Source organism: Cavia porcellus, unplaced genomic scaffold (genome assembly GCF_034190915.1).
Source record: "Cavia porcellus strain 051 isolate PalLab524CR breed Dunkin Hartley unplaced genomic scaffold, mCavPor4.1 scaffold_22, whole genome shotgun sequence".
Lineage (NCBI taxonomy): Eukaryota > Metazoa > Chordata > Mammalia > Rodentia > Caviidae > Cavia > Cavia porcellus.
In genome coordinates this window covers 18,115,183-18,142,715 of record NW_026947505.1, presented here as the reverse complement: position 1 = coordinate 18,142,715, position 27,533 = coordinate 18,115,183, and the positions used below count along the sequence as shown (strand labels likewise).

Below are 27,533 nucleotides of genomic sequence, written 5' to 3'. Positions count from 1 at the left end.
TCAGAGCCAGTTTCTACTTCTATAATAAAGAATCATCTACAGAGTTTACAAATAAGAGGGAATGGAAAAGCACATACTGGAATAATATCAAGCACCAAAACAAATAGTATGCCAACACGAGTATCCTGGCTTCTACTTTTATGGGAAATAAATTAACTGCTATTTCTAAATATCTTCTGTCTGAATAATTCACACAGAAATTAATTGAACTCATGTGAGGATATCACAGTCCAGGCCACGCTCAGTGTCTTAATGCATAGACATCAAAACTGCCTACAGGAAAGACAAGAACTCTGTTTTCTGTACTCTTATTCCTCACTTTGCAAGAAAAAAAGGAAAACCTATACAATGATGATATACAACCTATGTAAATCAATATCCCTAAAAGACAAATCTTAAGCAGTGAAAGTCTTAATTTACAGTGTCTCCACATTTTTTTCCACAGAACATACATTTTGCTTTTTTAAATCATATGTTATTTATAAACAAATAACTAATAATCAGTCCAGTTTCCCTTAACTAAACATGGATTAAAATATATTTTCATCAGCATCAGTATTACATAACATGAGTATACAGTTTTTCATTTTCTTGGCAAAGACCTTGAAATCACTTTTTAAGTTCTAGACAACATGAAACCTATGTGTGTGCAAAACCATAATTTATGGTTTATTAGCTTAAATCCATGTTTAATTATGTGTCCTATGTATTTTATGAATATGGCATAATTATGCAATAATTAATGTAGCCTATAGCAAGAATGCCTGTGGAATGTTCCATACAAACACAGAAAAACAGAAAACTAGCAGCTGCTGCAAAGACCTGGTGATTGAGCCTGAACACAAAGTACTTTGAAGAACTTGGCTGCTCTTTTCACTAGCATCTGCTGAGATCTCCTGGTTTAAACTCAGGGTTTTATTGCTGCATATCACAAGGCAGCAAGTTGGTTTTCAAGTCAGAAAACTTAAAAGAACCATGAAGGATTAATTTAGTGTAGGGGATGTTAACTTTTTAATGTGCATACTATATGGTCGCCCGGGTAATGAATGTTTGACAAGAGTGTTCACGGGGTGTTTATAGTCTTAGGAATCCACTGATGGATCTAAATGGTCATAAAAGGTAGGTGGGGAAAGGTCCATTTTCTGTACTTCAAATTTGGTCTGCCTAACAAATTTTGTTCAATCTCTTATGTCTCTGGTTTTCAATAGCAAACAAAGTTTTACTGACGTGGTTGAACCCTGAAAATTCTATATGTTTGGAATCATTGACTATATAGCAATGAAATTAGGCCTTACCTTGTTACACTGAGGTCAAAGGACTTATGCTGAAGATATGATTTATTCAAGTGAATTGAAAATTCAACAGATATTCACATGACAAACTCAAACTGGCCTTTCTGTGCCTCTCTCTGTTTTTCACAATTACTTCCCTTTTTCTGCCAATCAAAACATCACAGTAAATATGTTTTGTTGTCATCAACAAGAAACACTGGGGATGGTTGCAGTGGGTTTAGGCAAAGGAGATAGATAAGAGGAAGGAAAAAAGGGAAGAATGAAAAAAGGGACAAAACGGGGAGTAATGGAGGCAGAAATGACATTTCCTCAAGGTTTTCTGTTTTTATTGTTTCTAATTCCCTGAAGTTCATAATCTGGTTTTTGGCCTTCTGAATGAACAGATAACATATGTTCCAAAAATTCTTATGTAACTTCTAGTTCTTGTATAATCCTCCCTCCTCTTACCTCTGTGCTACTCTAATTTCCATCAAGCTTTGAGAGAAACAAAGACTATAATTTGAATGTTATGTATGTACAGAAGAGCACAGCAAAATCTTGCAGTGAAATGCTGTTTCCGAGTGCAGAGTTCCATGAAGAGATACATGAATAAACCCTTGTGTGGGAGGGATACCTTTTCAGAGTTTAAATTTCTGAGGCTTCTCACTTTAGAAAGATGAATCGCTTGCCTGTTTGTGGTACTACATGGATATTGACAGATGTGTTAAGTTTATCTTGCTCAACAGTACAAAGACTTTTCCTCACTTAATTTTATAATAGCTCTCCTGGAATATTTGGTCTAGTAAGCAAAAGCGAATATTAGGTTTTACACTCCATTTAGTGGGATAACAGTGATTATCATCTGACATCAGAGAACCAAATGTTGCAGGCTTATTTTTTGGAAAGGATTTCCTCTCTTGATCTATTGCCCTCACTAGGTCACCCTCTCTTCATTCTTCAATATTTTTTTTGAGATTGGAAGAAAAGAGGATAGAATATGAGTAGCTTAGTGTTGAATATTTTAGGACAGCATAGTTTTGTGATTTACCTTAACCTTCTCCTCTCACAGAGGAAAACTTTCCAGCCTCATTAATCCTTTTATGCAATATGTACCATGCCCACTGTATCATTATGTGTGACATTAGGTGGTATGTTGCATAGTAACTATACTGTTACTTGCAAACAAGCTGTTTCTTTCCCATGAAGATAGAATTAAAACAGGTACTCATGGGAAGCCGCTGTTGTACTGTTTGTTCTTAATGAGTTGAACATGAAGATCAGGAGAATGAAGGGCTTAGACGTAAAACGTCTCCAGGAAGGGATGGGTACTGCTTCTCTCCTTAAAGAGAAAAAGTCCTTCTCAATTAGATGTCAGATTTTCCCTGAAGAGAATTTTGCTTAATAACATGGAGAAAGAGATGAAAGGCTAAGTCTTTGAGAACCTGAATGGGGTGAACTAAATTCACTATCTCTTCATATTGAAAAGGGAAACAATTTTCTCTGATGAATTTACTCTAATCCATTCAGTCAACATAATAATTGTGCTGGAGTAAACTGAAATTTCACTTCTACCCGTGGAAATCTATATTTTCTAGCAAACAGCATGATAACATGGTAGTTCCTAAATATGGGGAGAAAATGAACTGTGTTATTGGGTGCATATACAATCTCTATAAAATTATGGGAATTGATATTGTTCTAAAAATGGACTAATTTTAAAGTCTCAGAGGTAAAACATAAACTGAGTCTTCAGAGATGGAAATTGTAGAAAATTAAAGTTATAAATCTAAATAATTTAAACTATCATATTATGCTTTACTAGAATTTTCAGTGTATGCTAGTTTGACAAGTTTATTCATTTTCTTATGAGATTTTGGTTTCTTATGAGGCTTTGGAAACATCACCTAACAAGTTTTTTTTTTTCTTATGCTTCTAACTGGTAAGGAACCAGCTAGACAAACAGCAGTCATGGTCAGAGACTAACAGGGAGAAAATTCCAATAAGAAAATAATTGAAGAAAATCTAAATACCAGAACAGTAAATATGAAAAAATTTAGTAAGAATTTCCAAAAGATTTCTGAGTTTGCTGTATTATTTGTGTCTGTATGCTTTTTTATTTAAGTATCTGGGTGCATACATCTTACTTAATGTAGTATTTTTCTACTTGTGGTGGCACTGGCTTGCAATCCAAGCAACTTGGGTGACTGAGATGAAGAATCCTAAGTTCAAAGCCAACTGGAGAAATTCGGCAAGATCTTGTTTTAAAATTAAAAGAATAAACATGACTGGGACATAGCTCAGTAGTTAAGGACCCTTAGGTTTAGTCCTCAGTAGAAAAGAAAAGTTTTAGTGATTTAGAAATCATTAAAAAATACCACTCACATAAATTCAAAGACAATATTATAATTTATTTCCTTGGCAAATAAGCAGAGTTAATTTACTGATAGATGATAGTGAGTGTGGATAGCACAGCCATCCTTCTGGGTTCAATGGGAAATTGATTGCAGAACCCCCGAGAACATCAAAATCCATAGATACCCAAGTCTCTTAAATAACTTGGCAGCATATTTGCATATCACCTACTTTGAATAATATCTAGATGTGTATATTGCTTAATGCAATGTAAATATTATGCAGATAGTTACTATACTGTATTGTTTAGGGAATAATGACAAGAACAAAGTCTGGGCATGCTCAGTATAGATGTAACATTTAAGAAAATATTTTTAATAGGAGATTGGTTGAATCTGCTGAAGTGGGCCCCACAAATGCAGGAGACCAACAGTGGACTATGTTTCAAATGTGAATATCAGATCATCTACTACTCCCCATACTTCCTGTTCCACATTGGCTTTGTGCTGTGCTTGTCTTTTAGCTGTAGCATCTACTGTAACCTATGCTTAGCAAAGACAGTGGCTTAAAATACAATTTTAAAAAAAGCATAACTCAATATTTAAAGAACATCTCTTCAAAAGGAATATGATTATCTAGCATCAAGTTGTGAATTACTTTGACCTTGTGCACTGTCCAATAATAATTCAATATTGTGTTTTCCTCAGATGATCAGTGTCTGATGACTCCTTTTGAGTTCATGTGGTGCCACAGGACACTTGTGTGCCCAATTTCTGACCAGTGCTAAAGAGAGCCCAGAGGGTCAGAAACTGCATAGAAACTTGGGAGATATTGTAGATCTCAGACAGCAGAGATTCCTTAGAGAAATACAACCAGGGAAGCAAGAATTGGTGGAGCTTCTCTTAACAAGAGGACTGGAGTCATAAAAATGAATTCAGATGCCAGATGGACAGATTCTGTGATATGACAGTGGGAATGGCAAACGAGACTAGAAGCATTTCAAGGGAACAGGCTCGGGGACTACCTGATACAAATAATGAAGTGAAAACATTATTGTGATTCTCATAAGGGTTCCAATAAAATAAAGAAATAAAAACATTTGGCTTGAACCAATCATGATAGTTGAGAAAACCATTATGTTCAGCTCTTGAAATGATTTAGGTGATTGGACTTCGGGTAGGCTGACTATTTGAGATGTTAGTGGACACTCATTTTATTATACAACTCTTGAAGATTCCATTGTGTCCTCCCAAAATTCATGTGCTGAAGTCCTAAACTCTACTACCTTAGAATATAACTATTTAGAAATCAGATTTTTAAAGAAGTAACTAATTTAAATGGAACGCTTTAAAAAGTATTGACACTTCCAGCTTAAAGAAAGAGCAGTTTACTTTGGTTCCTGGTTTCAGAGGTTCAATCTGCGGTCAGCTGGCTCCAAGAAGAAACCTCATAGCTGATGTGTGTGGCAGAAAGCCTATGTGTGTGGCAGAGCAAATAATTTAAGTGAATTCACTCCAAAGTTGGCTGGACCCAAGGTAGAAATGCCAAAATGGAAAAACATGACAGAGGGAAGCCGCTGGCCTCATGATAACCAGGCAGTAGGGAGGGAAAGGAGACGCCATCGACAAGAATGTATCATCCCAGGTCACCCCTAAGTGAACTAACCTTTCCAACCAGGCCCACTTCCGTACAGCACTGTCTGTTATGAATTCATCAATGGACTAATCCTATGATAGTAATGGACTCTCATGATCCAGTTATCTTCCAAAGTCTCACTTCTGAAGAAGAGAATTTTCAGGAACAGTCTCTGTGTAGCAGCTGTTGATAGGAAATCTAGATATCTGCATGCAAAAGAATGAAGCTGTGTCACTCACATTGTGGAAAAATTGACACAAAATAAAGATTTAAGTGAAACTTGAAAGATATCATAGGTATATATCGAAAAGTATTGAAGATGATAATGCTACTAAAAGAAAAATTAGGAACATAATGATGGTAATCAGGACAATGTTTTGTTTTGTTGTTTCATTTTAATAACATCTAAAAAGCACAAGCAACAAAGGCAAAAATGGATGGAACTAAGAAGCTTCTGTGCAGCAGAAAAAACTAATCAATACACAGTCTATTGAGAAAAAGTTGGAAGCTATGCATATGACATGGAGTTAATATCCAAAATGTATAAAGAACTCAAATCAATGAAAAGCCAGCAACAACAAATAATCCAGTTAAAATGAGAAAGCTCAATCAAAGCTCCTAAAAGAGGACATGTGAAGAGCCAGTAAGTACCCAAAATAAGGCCAACATGACTAATCATTAAGGAAACATAAACGAAAATTAACATTGAACTATATCACTCACCCCAATTAGAATAGCTACTATCAAAAAGACAACAGATGTTGACATGGAGATGAAATAAAGGAAACTGTCATACACGGCCGTTTAGAATGCAAATTAGAACAATTGTTTGGAAAAGCAGCAAGGAGTTTTCTTTAAAATTTAAAAGAGAGCCACATCATGATCCAGCAATCATAGAGTTGGGTATATATCTCTAAGGAGTGAAGCCAAGGTGTTGAAGAGCTGTCTACATTCTCGTGTTTATTACAATACTACTCACAGTAGCCAAGCTATGGGATCAATGGACATGTCCATAAAAGATGAACAGGGAAAATGTGGTGCCTAAACACAATGGAGTCAGTCACAGGAGAATTAAATCCCACCATCTGTTCCACCGTGGATGAAACTGGAGGATATTTATGTTAAGCAAAGCAATCCAGGCACAGAGAGACAAGTACCATATCCTCTCATCTTTGTGGAACCAAAATAAACTGATCTCATAGAAGAAAAGGTACCAGTGGCTACCAGAGGGTGCAGAGCTTGAGGGAGGTATACAGACCGATGAATCAATGGGGACAAAGTCAGAGCTAGAGAGACACAATAAACTCTGTCTTCTGTTGCACAGTAGACTGATTATGGTGGATACTGTGAATATTTCAAAATTAGGAGAGAGAATTTGCATAGTCGCACCATGAAGTAATGTCAGCCGTATGAGGTAATGGATATGCTACACAGCATGTGATAATACAACACATACGTGTACCTAAATGTGATATTGTACTCCATATATACATACAAATTATTATTTAAAAATAAAAAGGATCATTAGTGGTTGCTATATAGAGCTTGAAAATGTCACTTCAAGACACACTTTTATTTGAATATTTAAGATAGACAACTCAATGCAGGAGACAGAACAGGAAATGATAAACAGATGTTAGCATAGATAGATAGATAGATAGATAGACAGACAGACAGACAGACAGACAGACAGATAGATAGATAGATAGAAAATGAATGCATTACCTTATATTTCAAAGTCTGACTTCCATAATCATCGATAATCACTAGGGGAGGCAGTGAAGTCCATTGATGACTGATTTTATATACCGTGTGCACATTTGATTGGACAGAGTGAGGCAGGATTGGAACATCAGTGTTCCAACATCAGGGCCTGTGTGTAAGACACTGCAGAAGCAGGCACGGGGACGAGCCCAGCCAGGGTGACATCTGGAATACAAGGAGATGAGGTGATAGAAAATGGTAGAGAATTCCTCATTTGCAGTCAGGGAAGGATGACTTATACGCTGACTATTCTCAGAGCTTTTCTCCCAGCACTGTCTCTCAGAAAAGAGGCTGTCATCCTACAGTGACTCACTACAGTGTCCCCGTACGGTGGCATGGACTTTTGAGGAGGACACATTTTCCGGAAACAACAATAGGAAATGATTGACATCGTGGATTAGGAATAGATTCCTTTATAGAGGTAAAAGAAAAACAGAAGCAAAGGAATTCAGCAGAGAAGAAGTCATTACTCGTGTGAGAGCCACCTCTAAATTGTAGGAAGACCTCTTATGCAATCTTTTTGAAAAATTACTGAAATAAACATTTGGCTTAGTAGTCATAGAGATGTGATCATAAATATACACCATTAGTATAAATGATGAAAACAGTGATTCTAATATTGTGTAAATGAGTACTGGTGACTCAGGAGAAACACCTGACCACTGTACCAGACATGTTTAAAGTGTTCTGTTTTTCACACAACTTAGAAAGAAGAAAATGGATTTACTAATGAAAAATTTAGATGATTCAACAATTCCTAGTAATGTCTAAGTATAGTTACCAGAGGTTAATTACTTTAGAATGAGTCAATAAATTCTGAATGAAAACATAATTTTGCGTTATTATTACTAGCATTATTAGCTCCCCACAAACAAAAATAAATTAGTTCTATTCCTTAATTCATGTTTTACATTATGACTGACCTGAATGTAGTCCCTCTCATTTATATATACTTGATTTTTTCTCCACTCCTACCTCAATCTTCTCCCATATTATTTATTATATGATTTTGTATTATTTATTATAAATAGATATAGAAATTTTATTCATCAGTGAAATAGCATATGTGACCACTACTCTATGTCATTTATGGTAGTAAATCCTTGAATGCTCAACTTATACAGAGAATTGGTACTTTATTGGCAAAATGGAACACTATCTTTAATTCAAAATTCTTATATTTGCCACATATGGTCATTTTTTAAAACAGTTAATTTTTCTCTTTTTTAGATGAGGCTATTGAAGAAATAATAACATAATTCAAATGTTAAATAATAAAAATGAATTTGAAAACTAAAAAAAAAAAAAAAAGCTTTGGAATGTTACAGACCTATGTTCAAAAGTTCTTCCCAAACTATCTACCTCCCAATGAATATTCTTGTGAGTCTGGAAAATTCTGAATAGCTCAGTGCTCTAGGAAATGTATAAAGCCTTTTTCCCTGCTGCTCTTCAGACTCTCATTATTGAGAAAATGTCTGGCTGCTTTGAACAAGCATGCCATGTGAAATTTTGGATGCTTATCTTAATAGAACTCAAAACCTTTCCTATAGATTCACCCCTCATTGCTCCCAATAATGCCAAATGCTATAGTCCAGGCAGATGTTTATTATTTTTTATATGAGAAGGCATTACAGTAGGGCCATTTCTCAATGGAGCAGGGGAATAAAAGTTTCCTGAATTGTAGTACCTTCTAGAGCACCATGTAATGAGCTCTTAGAAGACATCTCAGAGCTGCAATTCCAAATCCTGTTTAATCATCCATGCACAGTCCCCAGGGAAACTGCAAGCAGAATCAGGGCTCCTCCTCCTCCACCCAGTGCATCACCAGGAGCGGCTTTCTGGTTAGGATCCTCCAGGAGAGGCCACAGAGCACGCATAGCTGCAAAGCTGGGTCTCTGCATGTCAGCGCAGAGCAAACGACAGAATACAAATCATCAGCTTTGCTTCGTGAATGTCTTTATTTACGATGCTGGGGAGGATTAAAGCGAAAAAAAGGACTGCAGCATTTGCATTGTATCTGTCACTCACGGCTCCAGTTTTGATTCCTGCCCTGTAAATGATCTTGCATTCTCGATTTTTTTTTTTTTTCTATTTCTACAAGGTTACCATCAATGTCAGCAAAACGTTAACTTCAAGGAAGCATCCTACGAGGCTTGGCAGGCTTGGTGGGAGGAAAGAACGTCTCTTAAAGAAAAAGGGTGACAGCCTTCATCCAAACTAAGCCTATCTGATTGCTCAGAGGAGGCTAGACTTTCCTAGGCAATTTCAAATGAATTAAACATAAAATTTGCTTCTGACCTGGTATTTTTCTTTAACCAACAACATCCCCAGCTCAGTTTACAGTGCATGTAGACCTTTGCGAGAAGGACATACATCTTTGTTGGTTCCTTTCAGAACCCCTGAGAGTAAGTGAACCCCCTCCCCCAGATGGACAGAAATCTCCCGATTTTGACAGTGATCCTTCTCTGGGAACCGTAAAGCTCCAGCTTCAGCTCCAACACGAGGGGCTTTGTTAGGTTATGTGGAATGCAACTGACTGCAGTCAGCCTGCCAAACTGGGGGAGATAATCCATGAATTTATATTTATGTCAGGCTTGTAGCTGATGCATAAGGTTCGTACAAAGGTTACTCCTGAAGAAATGTCAATCAGCTTCACTCCGTACTCCAGTGATTTCTGCTTCTTCCAAATACTGCCCTCTAGAACAATAACACGATTCTAAAATAATGAGTAAAATATGATTTAATAGCCCATCCCCTGTAGCATAATGATTATGCATCTCTTCTCTCGTAGCTCCCCTCAGTAGGAGGACAATTGACCTTCACCATCTCTTACGACCTCGAAGAGGAAGAGGGAGATACAGAAAATGTTCTCCAGCTGATGATCATCTTAGAGGTAGAGTACTGAGCACATCACTTGCAACTTTGAGAGCTTTATATTATTTGAGGTTACGCTTGGCATATGTTAAGTGAGTGGTCTGACTACGTACTAAAAAAAGAAAAATATTCCTCATAATCTTTTAAGCCACTGCTGCGTTTCATTCTTAGTTATATTTAGGAAATGGTGTATATTAATTAGCTTCTAATAATAAAGGAGATCCTTAAAGCAGGCCTGAAATTTAAAGTTAGTGCATGATGATCAGATCTCCAGTAAGTATGATGAGAATGGGTCAGTGGATGTGGTTTGTAGAATTGTACTTTTTCCTGTCTCCTTTTGTTTTCACATAGCTTTTATATTTTCTACTTCTTTGAAGTAGACGAGAAATTCATTTAGTTAAATCCTGACTTCAAAATTCTAGTTTTTAGTTAGGTAAGGAAGATATTCAGGAGAAACGACATCCTGAATTTCCCAAATCCTGGAAGCCCAAAGCTGTCTGAGAGGCTCTCTCCCATCTCTTCTCACGCCTTTTCTTTCCAGTGACTATGTCCACCCCCCCCCAGTCGTGCACACATGCATATTCACGGTTCTAAATGTGGAAATGTGGATTTGGCACCCAGTTTTCTGTTGTCCTTCCTCTGGGACATTTCATGCACGTGAATCAATCACAAAATCCTTTTCTCATAATGAATATTTTCCAGGATTGGATGAAGTGGTATGGAATAGACAATATAGATACCAATATAGTTATAGATGTGTGTACATATTCACACACATATACACATACAACTAATATATAGACCTGTATGTCTACATTTACGTCTGGAGAAATTATAAATCATTAATATGAATTGGCTAAGAATGTCAAGCGTCGTAGTTCAGTCTCTGTATCCCTCATGATACCACTATCCCATTGTAAGCGTTAGATGTCAGACCTGTTGTGGTTTTTTCTCCATGTATAGTCTTTTAAAATCATAGCTTAGCTAAAATTTCCTTCCTTAATCTTTTAAAACCCATACTCTTCATAAAATGTTTGAAATCTATAACTTTGCATATATATGCAGAAATAATCACATATTATATATGCATTGCCAAGTAAATTAATGGGAGAAATAAGATCATTCAAAACCAAGAAGCTTATACTTTGTAGGACATCTAGAGAGGCTAATATGGGGCTGGGGGTTTAGCTCAGAGGCATAAGTGCCTGCTTGGCAAACACAAAGTTGTGAGTTCAATCCCTGGTAGGGGGGGGGTGGGGGGGGAAGAAAAACAAAGGCTAATATTTAGATTACATTGTCTCTTGTTCTCTTCAAAATAGCTGTTCATGCCCTCTAGCCACTGTTGATCTCCTACAGTCTTGTTGTGAAGTCCCATAACACTTTCATTCTTTTGTTTTGATTGGTTTTATACTATGTTGTTTTGTTTGATTGTATTGAGGGTGAAGGTATGGACAGCTGTTTGGAAGAAAACAAGAGACACTACAATAGCCATTGTTGATTTCCTGATGTCTTCTTGTGAAGTACTGTATTGCCTGCATTGTTCCGATTTGCTTTGTTCTTTTTTGTTTTGTTTTCTTCTCTTTAACATAAAATAAAAAATTAAAAAATAGATTGCATGGCCTTCTCTTCACTTGTGCAAGCCATATGCTGAATGACTAAGAAAGTCAACTAAAATGAAAAACCTCCCAAGGGCAATCCATAGGGTGAAGATCCAAACACAGATATGTTATGTTATGTTGTATTATTTATGTTATGTCGTTATGTTATTATTTTATTTTCAACCTTTCGAGACTCTGCCATTTCACCCTTACACATTTTCTTCTCTTTAGGGAAATGGTTTGAGAATCAACACAGCCCAGGAAGAGGTGTATCTGCAACCATCTGAAGAATATATCAATATCTTGTCGCTTAGAGAAGACTCATTTACTGTACATGGCACAAATTTCCCAGTCAGTAGAAAAGATTTCATGACCCTGCTCACGGATCTGAAGCGAGTACTCATACAAATCACTTACAGCTTTGGGATGGATGCCATCTTCAGGTAACGTCGGGAACTGCATCTGCCAGTGTGTTCAGTTATCTTGGGGCAAATGAGCGTGCTGAAGAGGAAGTTTTATTTAGAGGTGTATTGTTTCAAAAGGAAGATTACATGGCAGTGGTTTTCTGAAAGTTGTTTCAATTAAGCCTTTCAAAATGTTAAATACTCAAAGTAAATATGCCTCGGGTCTTATTATTCTTAATAATTCCTTTGCAGTTCTATGAAAGCAAGGGATTCACACATTGTCAAATGCTATCCTGGAAAATAAATTCTTTTTTACAATGACTCAGATGGTGGAAGATTAAAGAGGTATAATTTCAGGGTAGTTGTATTCAGAAAGTGGTAGGTAAAATATTTTCTCTCATTAATTAGTTCCTGGCTTAAAGTATCATACTTGGATTGTGATAAGAATTTTAAGCCTCATCCTTTAAACAACCACACATCACTTTACAAAATGCTGTGAGATTACAAAGGCTGCACGATGGAAAGAAAGACTGAGGGCTTTGGAGTCAAAATGAATACGAAGCTGTATTGCTTACTTTTTGCATGACCTTTGGCAGGTGATTGGTGGGTGTGGAACTTCAATTTTAAGTATAATGTACAATTATGCCTACTTTTCAGGATGGCTGTGAGAATTACATGTGATAAGTATGCAATGTGTTCATTACCTACAATACTTTAAGAAATTAGTTTCTTCTATATCATGTTCCCTTGAAAAAGAGAATTCTCTGATTTAAACCAAACTTGCCCATATCTGACTGTAGGCCATTAAATTTTCCAGTTTTAAATCAATGGCATTTTGTCTGACAAAATACTATTTGTACATCTAAGTGAATTATCTTCCTTCTCTTTTACCCGTTATTTGCTTGCTCTGGCGAGTCTGTCTTTCACTTGCAATATGTCAACAAATTACAATCATTATTGCCATTTCCCAAAGGAAGGGACTGCAGGTGCATAAACAAAATCGCTGCAAATGATGCCCCTCTTTTGCGTAGGCACTTCTGCTGGAAGCTGGGGTAGTAAAGTGCTGTAAAGATGCGGAGCAGCACTTAGGAACTAATTATGCCTTTTCCATTTTGTGAATAGAGATTGTCATGATGTTGCTACCGTGCAGAGAGGTGAGTCCTCTAGCTTTCAAAATGAATGACAAGCAGATTGACAAAACGTGGCCAGGGGGCTTATTTACTTTTGTCAGCATCTCCTCTTGGGCTGGTTAATCCAGAAGACACTTCCCCTTGATTTATGTCAAACAGTTTCAGTGTCTGCTCCTCTTAAAATCATCAGCTTTACTGGAAGCCCTCTGAAATCTTCCCATACATGAGGGATGCGTGCATGGATCATAGCTCTGTGAGTGGAGCTGGCTCAGGAAGGTGGCTGGTTTCCTCCAGCTACATCACTACAGCCCTGTATTTCAAGAAATAAAAGCTGGTGTCAGATTGGAAGCTCTGCCTCATTTTCAGGTGAGCTGAAAGTCAGCATGAACCCTGAGCCTGGAGCTTGTTATATTTTATTTACCTCTCATCTGCTAGTAGATAGAGTCACATTTGTAAAACATCACTTCAATTGATTTCAGCTTGTCTTGCACAGTAGGCTCTTGACTTGGTATATTGCTTGTGTGCAAACACTAGTAAATTGAAGCTATCACAACAAAACTCATGTTTATCTTTATTTAGGGGCGATTTACTTCCATGGTATTTCTCTCAGCGAACAGAGCAAGGAGCTTGCCCAGTTCTGTGCTTAGGTGGAACTGTGACAGGGAGGGAAAACTGGGCTGTAGGTCAAGGCTTTTGATTTTTTTTCCAACTCAGCAGTTTAGTGGTTGTAAATATAAGTATGACCTCGACCTCTTTGTAGTTCAGTATTTCTCCTCTAAAATAAAGATGACATTTGCACTGCCAGTTTGGACTGGTCATGGTGAGATCTCAATTAGCTGTTAAAGCACTTTTCAAATGGAAAATTAGCAAGGAAGTCTGAAGTATTTCTGGCTGCCCTATCTCCCACCAGGGGTTAATGTTTCTTCCAAGTACCATAGACTTGCAGAGGTCTAGAAAAAAGCAGCCATTGCTATTTGACAGTTCTGACAGTCCTGTCACTCTTTCCAGGGTGCTGAAGACCATGGAATAAAATTAGTTGATTTCCTTTTTCATATCTTCTCTAGTAAAAAGAGGAAGGAAAAATTTTTTTATTCTTTTTTTTTAAAGAATATAAAAGAAATCGACCTACCCCTAACTCTGCAAACATTTTTCCATTCTACAGAAGATCCTTTTACGGGTCACAAATTTCCAGTCTCCGTCTTGGAGATTATTGCGTCTCTCGACTCTCAAGGATAAATGTGACCCTGCCTCTTGGTTGCCCAATGAAATGTGTACAAATGTGATGTCTATTTTGCTTTTCCTTGGGAGGAACATTAAAATCTGCCAGGGTGAGACACTCTGGAGCTTATTCGCCAACTAGAAGATCAAACGACCTGAAATACTGACAGCTCCTGGAGGTCAGCTGCCCCGGTTGTTTTGATCTTCTGGTTGCTGAACAAATGTTTATTTTGTAAAGTCCTCTGCAGGCCTGAATTACCTCTGGGAATCTGGAGTTGTTATCACAGGATCGCTGAACCCATCATGACTTTATCATGACACTCTTCATGTCTTTATTGCTTGAAAATGCAGAATCTTTTAAAGACAAAAAATCTTTCCACATAACTTTTACAATAACTTCAGGGTTTTATATTGAAACTGAGAGAGAAAATTCATGTCAAAAATAATCTAGGAAAATTCTTGTGAACAAAAGCAACTTGGACGATCGAAATCTTTGTGGGTGCATAGGGTGTTTCTACCTTTAACATTAATGATCCAAGCATTCACATTTTAAAGACTTTCTGCTGATAAGGACCCAAGGATTTAAAAAGATCTACACAATTCGCTTAGCACTGAGGTGCTGGTGAAAGAAACAGTCAATCTCAAGTGTTTTCTCCCCATTATCTCTGACTACTTCCCAAAACTTTCCAGTAAATATTGGATTCATTCAGTCTACAAATATTTACTGAGCATCTCCCACATATGTCTGTGTAAATCTCAGTTCTCTCTCTCCTGTAAAATGACAGAAAAATGACATCTAACTTTCAAGATTGAACATGAAGTGAGAAAATAATGTCTACAAATAATGTCTACACCTGATACCCTGTCTACTGTGTACTGAGAGGCAATGCAGGGTAACAAGATGATCGCTGGTTTCAGAGTCACAGTTTGGTGTGAATGTGGGCTGCACCATTACTGACTAAACTTTCTTGTACAAGACACTGTACTGCACTGGGTTTAAGGTTCTTCATTTGTAAGTATTGGTAAAAATTTGTTTTTTATGTAGAGTTTGTAGACACTGAAAGGGATGATCTTTCAAGCACCCATACATTGCACAAAAGACAGGAGTAGAAAATATTAATACGTGGTGCTTATGGGCTAAGTAGTGAGGATTCAAAGAGAGTTAAAATTATCATTGAATTCAAAGAGAGTACAGTCCAGAAAAGGAGGCAGGTGTGTACATCAAATAACTTGTGCAACAGAACTGTATTTAGTACTTGCTAGTAGGGAAAGGAGAAAGAGATGGGCTCTTATGTTAGCGTCTAAATTATTTTTGAGAAGTGACTACAATAGGATGAGGTTTTACACTAACTTCCCTCCTTGAAGTGGGACTCGACATGTGTGAAGGGATCGCATGTGCTTCCCTAGAGGGCCCCTCAGACACTGGCTGCCCCCGGAACAATCCTGTTGCCTCTTTAGAATGGAGGAAAATCATCAGGCTCCTTTAATTGAGTGATATTTTGCAGAATTTTTAAAATAAAGATGCTGTAAGAAGTTCTGAATCACCTTCTTGAGTTTTGACAAAAACAAAGCACTTTAACAACAATAAAATCTTTATAGTGGTTTACCTAAAGAAACAGTCTTTTAAGTGGAACACAATGGAAGTCTTCAAACTAAAAAAGAAGATGGCTCAAATAAATTTTAAAACACAATTATTTAAAACAGAGAACCAACGTTCTTTTTTAGTTTCAAAGAAGAGTTCTATGGCGGGATGTGATGTTGTTTTAGTGGAATATAGCATGTCTAACTCTGGTGGGAAATACAGTAAAACAAAAATATATTAATACCGCACCCAGACAATGTTTCCAATATGAATTCAGAGTTTTCCATAGAAGCTTATGTAATTACATCTTTTCCATCATCTTATCTGTAGTTTCAAGACAATAATGCAAGAAATTCAGCTAAAGAATTTGACTTAGTTGAAAAGTCTTCGAAAGTTCATGCTTCTCCAAAATTTAGTACTATGTTACCATCAACATTTGTATTTAAATGAATGCAGCCTCGTATTGAGGAAAGAAAATGACCATATTAAAGAAAAAAAAAAAATAAACCACAGCCTTCTTCATGACTAACACTTAAAACTGTTAGACACATTAAAATCCCATTTAACAAATAGCAGAACCTAATGAACATTCAGTTTGTTCAGTGAATACTAAATGGAATATCACTGGGAGGAATGTTTGAGTGGTGAAATTTCTCACAACTCAGAATGGTTACACAGATTAAGAAGGTGACTGTCTGTTCACAAGACAAATGAAATCTGACAGTTAACTGAAAATATTTTTGCTTTGTGTCTTTATTTTTAAAATTGTTCCTGAAATTAGTCACTTACTTATTGTCTATCTTGAAACTTTCAGCATATTTCCTTTAAGTTTTGTGTATCAATTTTATATTGGAAATCCTGGAACTATATTTGCATTTACCAACTTGTTATTTAGTAAACTGTGAAAATCTCTTGTGTGATAATCAACTAATATATCAAGAGTTAAATAATCCATTTATACAATTAATGATCAGAGTAAGATAGTATGCATTTGACAGTCCAGTAATTCCAGTCATTTAGATGTCATGATAAATGTAGGTGAATCCGAGCCTCTGGGTTTCAGTTCTAATGATGACCTTTTTTTTCCCCATTTGCTTTCTGTGTCAACTCAAACAAGTAATTTAGCTCTTGTCAGATTTTATTTATCCAACAAATGGATTATAGCTTTCATTTTATCATTTACCATAGTTATTTAATATCATATTCCATTCACCCATTCATTTATGTAATTATTTAATGTCAGTTACTCATTTATATGTGTATCCATCCATCAGTCCTTCCATCTCTCTATCCATCCATCCATTTGTTCAACCAACAAAAATGTACTGAGCATGAATCATGACAGTTATGCTCATATATAGATGTCACAGCAAGGTTTCTGTTCTCAGGAATAGCTCATAATGTGTGTCAAAAGGAGTGAACCCTGTATTTAGTTTAGTGTCTCTTCTAACCTCTATTGAACTCAGAAGACTTTCCAGGCCTAGAAATTCTACTTCCAGGTATATGATCCAAAGATAGTTCTGTCTCTCACTTTCTCTCTCTCTCTCTCTCTCTCTCTCTCTCTCTCTCTCTTTGTCTCCATATATATATACACACACACATATATAGTATATTTACAGCAGCCAAAAAGTGGAAACAAAGAAATAATCCAAATACTCATCCACAGATAACTGATGAAAAATGCCATGTGCATATATATATATATGGTAACTCTAGGTCATGTAGAAAATGAAGTACTGATATGTGATACAATAAGGATGAATCTCAAAAGCATTGAGTGACATAAAAGAAACAAGATACAAAAGCCATATATTGGATAATCCATTAAATATGAAATATCCAAAATAGGTAAATCTGTGGTGACTGCTACAGACTAGTAGTTGATGTGACAGAAGGAAAAAGAGATTAAATTTTTACTGCTTTGTTGGTATGAGATTTTCATTCATGCTGATGCAGATGTCTTGCATCTAGGTAGAGGCAATGGCTGTACACCTTTGTGAATATAGCAGAAGACACAGAATGAACGCTTTAAATGGGTGCTTTTGTCAGTAGGTTTCATGTACAGCAGTAAAAAGAAAAAGCAGTGCTTGGGGCACTACATCTTATCATGAACAAGGTTGGCTGGCTGGGAAAGGGGACCATTCCAGATTTTCAAGTTACCCATATAACATAAGCACTGTAAAACAATGATTTTTAATGTTTCTAGTGTATCACCTCCTAGGATGTACATGCCATGCCCCTAGAACAGACAGCATTCAAGAAATAGGGTTGGGAAAATTCATCTGCCCTTAAAAATTATGCCCTGTTATCTTCAAACTAACCATCCATGCCATCAAATATAATAAAATTGAACCAACCAAACAGAATAAAATCAATCAAAACAAAAAAATGAAAACAATGCAGGACTTTAAAACAAGATAATGTGGAATTAACAATGGCTACCACCTTCCATTTTTAGATGCCTCCTCCCCATTCACTTTCACAACATCTACTGTGCGTCTTGGATCCCACTAGCTCCTTCAATTTTTTGGGAGTCAACACTATGTTCACCTACATGAGTCCAAACCATTTTACCCACGAGCATGATCACAAGTTGCATCCATACACCACTGGTGATTTTCTATTATCTTGTTCTGAAGTCCTGTATTGTTTTCATTGTTTTTTATTGGTTTTATTCTATTCTGTTCTGTTTGATTTTATTATGTCTAAAGGTGTGAGCAGCTATTTTGAAGATAACAAAAAGCATTATGTAGCCATTGTTGATTCTTTATTACCTTGTTTTGCTGTCCTGTATCACTCTCACTGTTTTGTTTTAATTGACCTTATTCTATTTTATTTTGTTTATTTTATTCTCTTAAAAATAAAAATTAAAAACACTTTTTAAAAATTAAAAATTTTTAAAATTTCAAAAGTCCTGATCTTTTGAATGTTCTATTTATACCTCAGCACTGTCTTTTAAGATTTCTATTTAGATCCTTTTTCTGCTTTTTACTATGTGAATTCACAGGTGTTCCACAGGAGTTTCTAAAGCCTGGGATCAGTAAAGTGGAAGAGAAGGCAATAAAGATTGTAGAATGTTCTGGCTGAAGTGTACACAATGTTGACACTTCTGAAAGCAAATTTTAACCTTGTAGTAAGCCCTTTAGCTTTGCTTCGGCTTGATTACAGCACAGAGCTCCAAATCTGCCAAATTCTTTTGTAAGTGGGAGTTCTCTCATCAGTAAATATCCACTATAAATCATTAGAAAGAAACTCAAGATGAATACCCTGGCGAAGAGTGGGTTGATAACTTTCTCAGGTGAAGCAATGCCCTATTATGTGTTGTGAAGTTTTAGCAATCATTTTTAAAGCCTATGATTAGTATTGTCGAAGCAATCGTGTTCTGTTTGGTCTATTTTATCTTTTTTTGCCAATTAACAATAAAAATTTATTTCTCACTATTCTGGAGGCTGGAAGTCCAATATCTGGGATTGTTTTCATTATTTATTTCTCTGTAATCTTAATCTCTGTAATCTGGTTCATAAAAATATTATTTATTTTCATATGCTAATTTTGTGTTCTACAACTATACTTGATTCATTTATCTTATCTCATCAGTCTTTGGTAGACTCCTCAGGCTTTTCTGTATCTAGAATTGTATAATATCCAGACATGAATAAGTTGATACATTTTGTTTCTTTTGCCTAATTGCTTTAAGTATTCACTTAATTTTGTGCTTTAAGAATTTAAAGCACAAAATTCTGGTTTTACAAAAATTCAATTAATTTTTCCTGTACTAGTCATTTTTATTGTTTCAACAATCAATGAAAATATATTAGTAAAATATCTAATATTTGGTTATCGCCTATGTGTGTTATCTATTGTACTACAATCCATATTTATGTTATTTAACCGAGCTCCTGGTGTATGGCCTGGTTTGTCATCCCTATTGTGGGGATGTGTACATTGAGCCCTCGACAGAAACATTTTTTTCCTAGGTCACAAAAGTAGTAAATTTCACAGCCAGGATGTGAATCATGTTCTGATTGACTCTAAGGTTTCAGTTTAGATTCCTTTCTGTATCTTAATGTATTAACTCATACATATTCCAGGGGTACCCAGTGTTTAGACTGTGTTCTTAACAATAAAGTTTTTTTTTACATACTGTGTTATAAAAATAGCAAAAGTCAGTAAGAAACTAATAATGGTTTTTAAATTTTTGAAAGTATATTAATGCAGGAAATATGCATTTGTATGCATCTATTATGTAGACAGAATTTTTTTTTAAATTTGCAATTTGGTCAAACCAACTTTTCTCAAAAATAATAAGTAATAATAAATCACTCTGCTAAAATCACCAGATGGTACAGAAGTACCAATAAATGTAGCCCATACATATAGGAAATAATCATTCAATTTAGGCTAAAAACAATTTGAGGAAATAGTTCTAATTCAAATGAGCACTTGAGAAAGTTTTATTTGTACTTCCTTCAAACATGTAGGCTTATCTCTGGGGATAGAAGCCAAAATTACTTCCATGTTTTACTTCAGTTTAAAACCTGCGATTTAACATTGTTATAAGGACTGTTCAAAACTCATGGTGTGCATTTAAATAAAAATATTGCATTGAAAGACACATTGCTCTTAATGTCTCTCCGCATACTGCCCCTCACTTTGAACATACTTATCCCAGCATTTTTGTCACTTTTGGAAGCAGATCTAGAAGTTCCCCTTTCATGAGTGCTTTTAGGAAGTGTGATGAAAAATACTGCAACTGTTGCTGCCAGGTGTCCTCCAAAAGAAAGGGGCGTTCCTGAGAGCATTCCAGGGTGCCCCCACCAACCTTATTCACTGCCTCTGCCCCTGTGAAACCATGCACTATTCCCCAAAGCCAAAATCATCATGACAGGCAAATTTTTTAATTGACTCGGGTCCTCAAGGCAGCCATAATAGCACAACTATAGACACGCGCAAAAGAGTATTTCCAGAGCTGTTTCAGAAAACAACAGCAATGCTGGGATAAGCACAACTGAAAAGAGGGGGAGTACTTTCAGGGGGACTGATGTGTCTTTTACTGTAATAATTTATTTTTAAAACATTTAAATATTCATTACATTGTTTGATCACACCGTATATTGTTACCTTTTGCTTTTTTGAGTTTATATTGTAAAGTAAGAAGTCAGAAGAATATGCTTTTTAAAAATTCTTTCAGCTCTATGGTTTCGAACTCTACCTCTGTCCTTCCCAACTAAAAATTAAAGCACATTGCCAGGCACCAGGAAATGAGGAGGAGCGTTCTTCTATCTTTCCAGGATTTGTGTGGTGGTGAAATCAGTGCTTCTAAATGAGCTGAATTACCGTAACACAGTCTAACTCAGCACCCTCAGGGAATGAGTGCAGGACCCTTGTGGAACCCAAGCCTCAAATGCTCAATCCTGAAATGGTGTAGTGTTTGCCTGTGAACTCTACAACTGTTTCATAGACTTTCAAACCTCTCTTGATTGCTTGTGACATTCAGTACAATGCAAATGCTTTGGAAATTGATGCCACTCTATATTGATGTTATTCAGGTCTATATGTGTTCGGTACAGATACGAATTTTCCCCAAATAGTTTTGATCTACAGTTCATTGAATCCAAAGATGTGGAACCCACAAGTAGCAAGCGCTGGCTGGATACCGAGTGCCAGTGAAGTCGTGGGTGTCCGAGAGACTTACTTCTCGGCGTGGACAATTGCCTCAGAGGAACACGGGCGGCTGTGCCTTCCTGCAGCTCTGTAGTACCTGGATCACTTGCTGATCATTCCTGTTCCTCCTTCCCCAGGTTGAGTGATGTCAGCCTGGAGTCTGCTGTCCCCTCTCCGACGGATGGAAGCTTGGCTACCGCTGTGGAAGTCTGCCAGTGTCCGCCAGGGTACAGTGGCTCCTCCTGCGAAGTAAGTTTGCCTGGGTGCAGCCTTGCCTGGGTCGTTCTAAGTTTCTCCCAACAGTGCTGTCCAGAAAATGTTCCAAAAAAGGTGGGTGTTTTCCCATCAGGAACTGTGTTAACAGATGGTACTGGTGAAAGTCTATCAAAAACGCATGTCTTTCAAATATCATTCTGAAATTATGTTTCCTTTTGAGGTACTTTGCATTATTGTAACTGAAAATTTGATGTTCCATACTTGTTGCCTTTCGATTTAATCAGTTGCGTGCTGGATGATAGCAGAATACATTTCCAAAATATCACTTTATTTCCATTTCAGTGGGTATGCAGAACTTACATTTCTTTTTCCTTCTCTGTCATTTTTAATTCTGTGTATAACAATTTTCCTTTGCCTAGTTCCTAAGAATATAACCAACTCTCATCATGTGAAACATACAGTGTTTAAAATATCAAGAATATAGGACATGTAAGAAATGCCCTGTTCTAAGTACATTCCTTTCTGGTTCACAGATTTGTGGCAACCAAAATTCAACATATTTATTGTTGTCTGTGTAGTATCTATTTCTCAATAGCACAGTCTGTCATTTTCAGGTGATAATTTTTACTGACTTAAATATATAAATATATTTTCTTTTAGGTAGTTTAAAAATTGATTTTATTTGAAGCCTGGTCAAAAAATGTAAATGCCATTTCCCTCTTGGGAGAAAAGCTTACAAATAAATAAAAGCTTACCTTAGTTAAAATAGTGCCTTTAAGGAGTGATTTGAGTGAACAGAGATGTTTTACTTCAGAATTGCACCCAATTATGACATTTACAGACATACTCTGGGTATGTCTTTTACATTTTAAAATACTGCATGCTTCCGTGGAGTATGCAGACCTTAGAGTTCATATTCTTGACAAATGTGTTTTCTTTAACTGGGCTAAGATTTGCCTATCTAGAAGTAATATGAAATGTAATTCTTTGAAGTATTCACTTTTCAAAAATTTTTAGGAGAGAAAAGTAGTCAAGAATATGCATTACCTGTGTCAACCTGAATTTGATTTTATATATGAAATACATATTTTATTTAAGGAAGTATTCTATTGTTACAGTCTTCCAGTTTTGATTTCCAAAGAGACAGATCCCTTTGAAGCTTTAAATTCCCATTTCAACTGGAATAATAAATACTTTGATACTATTCTTGCTTAAATATATTCCATAACATCCTGTCTTCTTCATTATCTTTCATTTGACAACCACGTGCTCATTGGGTGAAAGATTATCTGAATATTAAAATTGTTTATTTGGCTATGTTTTTCATCCCTCTTTTCCTTCTTAAAAATATTTTTGAAAAATTCTATATATATTTCATAAATCATATAAATTTATATAATTTTAAATTCATGAGATAATCTCAAAGAACTAGTGATCTATTCAGGGACAAAAATAAATACCTATGAAAATTTGGGTCACAGCACTTTAAAATTAAAGGACCAAAAAATGGCACATGTCATAAAAGCAATTATCATTCCAAGTATTGTGCTATTCTGGTAAAAGGGAGACGTCTGATCAAGTGTCCTAAAGATGCCAGCTAGTGATAACAGAGACAGAGAGGCAAGTATGGAAAAACAAAGAAGCAGAGGAGGGGATTACAAGCTTCTTATAACCCTCACAAAAGAATTGTCTGAGAAAAGTTACTTTAAAGTATATAAAAAGTTTAGTTAAATCAGGGGACAATGAACTCTGGAATGTGGGGATACTGACTACTTTATTCCTGTTATTCTCTAATAATTCCTTTGATTTTTTTTTATCAAAACTCCCTGTCTTGCTGGGCATGGTGGTACACACCTGTAATCTCAGCACTCAGGAGGCTGAGGCAGGAGGATCACTGTGAGTTCCAGGGGTACTGGGGATACATACGTGGGTTCAAAGCCAGCTTGAACTGCATAATGAGACTCTGTCACAAAGAAATAAAAAATCCTTGTGTATACTCAGTATTACCCAGTCCATTCATGTACTAATTTTTTAAATTAAGTATAGTTCATAAGGTTAGTCATTCCAGTATTTACATCACTAAAATCCTGTGATCCCATCAATGCTAGTAAACTACAAAGACAACTTTCTTTTTACTATCTTCCTCTAGCCAAAAACAATTAAATTATTCCATTAAAATTTTAACCATTCCCTTTTACTTCATTTACTGTCACAATATTGATTCATAATCTTTCTTTTTTGTCTCATTTTTATTTGATATTTGCAATAACCAACTTTTTCTCTCTGGACCAAATACTCAACATACACTTACAGAAGGAAGCATTTATTAGACTCACAGTTTCAGAGGGTTCAGTCCATGGCCTCAGCTGCAAGGCAGAAACATCATGGTAGCGGAATGTAGTGAAACACGGTACTTGCTTCATGGTACTTGGAAAGCCAAATAAAGGAACACAGGGTGGAAGAGGACAAAGATCAGATGTAGCACCCAAAGTCTCACTTCCGTGAGCCTCCTAGACACACGCTGAAGTGTTCTTTACTAGTGCCCTGGGAAGCTCCCCAGCCAATCAAATTAAAATTGTGCTCAACCATCACAATCTCTTGCAAATTCCTGTACCATTAATCTTTTAAATATATTCTTATCTTCCCAGTGCTGTCATAATTCATTGTGAGGAAGTAAAAATGAAATGAAGTATTAAAGTTCTAGGCCAAATCTGTTTCCTCTTCTATATGGTGGAGTTAATGTTAACTACCTTGTTAGAAGTATTTGTACATTCACTTAGCTAACATTCAATGAATGTCAATTTTGAGACAATAGGACCCTAGATATAGAGGATAATGTGATGAGCAATTGGCATATAGTCCTTAAAATACCAGCTAAAAGAAATAGTATCATGCAGAAGCACCAGGGGTGAATATGCAAAAATTGGATGAGAAGAGAGGATGCACAAATGTGGAAGGCCTGCTTTGCAAAATTTTGTCAGAAAAGACTTTCTGAGGTGGAGCTGTTAAATCTGAGTGCTGAATTTCAAGAGCTGTGTAAAAAGCCAAAAGCACGGTGCCTAGATCCGCAAGAACTGAAAAAAGACACAGGTGGCCAAAACTTAGTAAGCAGCAGGGAGAGTGCATTACAGAAAGCAGCCCACTCTGATGTTGTACAGATTCGAAATTTTGTTCTAAGTACTCTAGACGTTCATCCTAGGTATCTAGGGAGGATAGTGCCATGATTTGACTTATATTTTGGGGAAAAATGTCATTATGTCTATAGTATGAAAAACATTGTGGCAAAAAGACATAAATGGTAATAAAGAAAGAAAGTAATGTGCTATCTCAGCAGAGCACAGCAAAGCAATAGACTGTGTTGGGTTAATGGGAGTGCATGTAGATATTCATGGGCGTATCATTTATGTTGGTAGTAGAACCGATCGGACTTATTGATAGCCTATATGCCAGAAAAGAGCAGTTCTCTGGACGTGGTGCCACCTATTGAACCGGGGAATACTGGCTATTAAAAGAGAGAATCAACAGTCCATTGCAGAAATATTAAACTCAGAAAGACTGTGATGTACAAATTCCAGATAGAACAGAGATTAAATACACAAGGTTTGAGCTCAGCCTGTGTACCTGCTCTGCTAAGAATTTGGAAGACATCAAATGGCCGAACTAAGTACCCAGGAGAAAGTGTGAGAAGAAGAGAGAGCCACTCAAGCCCTGAGTGGCTCCCGACTGTGAATAGTGTCAGAGAAGACACCGGAGGAAATGTAAAAGCTCAGAGAGTGTGATTGTCATAGATGTTGAAACAATGAAGTTCTTTGAGAAAAAGTCAACCATCTCTGAGGATGGTTAGAGGCCAGATAAAATAGAGATGAGTTAAAGGATTGCCCATTGGATTTGGCCCCTGTAATTTGATGACAAAGGTGAGAAAAGTCTTTACGAAAGTGGACAACAGACAGATTACAATCAAATTAGATGTGGAAGGAAATTGGGGAAGAAAAGATGTTTTAGCATAGCTTTGCTGAAAAGAAAGGAAGCTGACAAGAAGCACAGTGCAATCAATGCTCAGGAAATAATTTTGTCATTTTTGTTATTCCTGTTAGTTTCTGTTGGAGACAATAGATTATTTTTTGAGATGATGATCATTATTTGACAGAAAAGAAAGCTTTTATGATGCAGCAGTGAGACGGAATGGTGACGGATCCCAAATACAAGTGGAGTGATTTCCTTTTCAAACAGAAATGATACTGCATTCCCCCTCCTCTTGTTCTTAGGGGGAAATTTGCAAAAATGTGTGGAGAGCGTTGCTTATTTGGTGGCTTAGTAGCAGGATGATGCTTCTGATGGCTTTAATTTTTTTGTAACAATTGAGGCAAAATCATGAGAGCAATGTGAGGAGTTGTGAAACTTTAAGAAAGGAGATATGATATGAATGGAATGATTCAAAATATTGGAAGTATATATTAAGGAAAACTCCATGAATGTCTGCCTCAAAAACAAAGAAGCAGTTCTCTTTCCCTTCTGAGTATCTTTAAGATCTTTCTCCTTTCTGCATATATAGCTTTACCAGTTGTTAAAATATATATTGCAAAAGGAAATCACTTCTAGACAGAATCAATAGAGGCAAAAAATTTAATAAGGAGGAATTATCAAAAATGTGTAGAAAAGGGATACTTTTGCTCATGTTAAGAGAAAAGTTGATCTCATTTTCAGATATGAAGGATCTGCATGTCTTTTTCCTCATGTGTTTGTTACTGACATTGGAATGGAAGAGTCCACATATCCTGGAGCAGAAGGCACATTTCCAACAACACACAGCACATTTCTATATACTTTATTACCTTAGTAGTTCTATCTTATTTCCATTTTCAACTAGAAAAGGCCTTTTTATGATATATGGTGTTGTATTTCACCACCCAGAAATAGTAAATAATCCATAAAATTACAACTTGCGAGAATCATATACTCCTAGAGGGCAGTTCATATTCACCTTGCTGACTTTACATCTCATCCAGTTTATACTGGATGGGAAATCCCCTGGAAGGGAAAATTAATTAGGGGTATTCCTGGACCCAGGACAGGCACCAAAAAACAGGTAACCTAACATCCATATATCCTGCTGTAATCAGAATTCTTGTTTTATATAATAAAGTGTTTCCCATTTTAGCGAGCAGTGATGACTATAGGCAAAGTTATCCTAGAACAGCACCATAAAATACACTCTCAAGGGAACGAGAATATAGGGCAAGTAATTCTCAAAGTATTCTGTTTATGTTTTTAAAAGCATAGTAGGAAGAATACTTTAGAGTAAAATACATGACTTACAGATTTAGAAACGAGCTGTATATGATATCAGAAGTAAGGCGGGGCTGCTCTGTGTCCCATAAATGATTGCAAAGGTTTTCTGAACGTCAGAGAGCTAAGAGCTTTCAGCATGTGCGATGCGCAGGTTCCTGAGACTCCCAATTGCCTGGGACGACGTTAGCTGCTCTCTGACTCGAGAACCCTTTTATGTCTACTGCTTTTCTCAGAACTCTTTTTTCTATTCTCCTGTCTGCTTTTTACTTTGAGACTGTCACATTTCAGGCCTTTATATCTGTGCTTTATCTTACCGTTTCAGAAGCATCTCCCTGCTAATGCTTCCTCTAATCTCGCACCTGCCCATAATACCCAGGTCAGTACAAAGCTTATGTCAGGAGTAAGATTGTGCTAGCAATGTTTCAATAATGGCCAAGCTTTGGCAAAGAACATTTACTGGGTGTGCTAACTGTTATTTTGTATTATTGGGGGGAAAATGGAACCTCTGTTCTAACATCGAAGCCTGACTGCAGCCT

The 27,533-nt window shown here is 36.4% G+C and overlaps 1 protein-coding gene across 6 annotated transcripts in view; it reads left to right on the top strand.

Moving 5' to 3' along the window:
- Positions 1–27,533, top strand: part of Lama2 (laminin subunit alpha 2) — a 553,946-nt gene that overhangs the window by 304,287 nt on the left and 222,126 nt on the right. For 4 of the 6 annotated variants that reach the window (XM_063232874.1, XM_063232873.1, XM_063232871.1 and 1 more), the window contains exons 13-16: positions 9,814–9,915; positions 11,726–11,937; positions 21,630–21,741; positions 27,320–27,373. In XM_063232874.1, the coding sequence (XP_063088944.1) occupies positions 9,814–9,915; positions 11,726–11,937; positions 21,630–21,741; positions 27,320–27,373 (480 nt within the window). The remainder of the gene's footprint in view (positions 1–9,813; positions 9,916–11,725; positions 11,938–21,629; positions 21,742–27,319; positions 27,374–27,533) is intronic. The other 2 variants (XM_063232872.1, XM_063232875.1) reach the window with 1 other exon arrangement.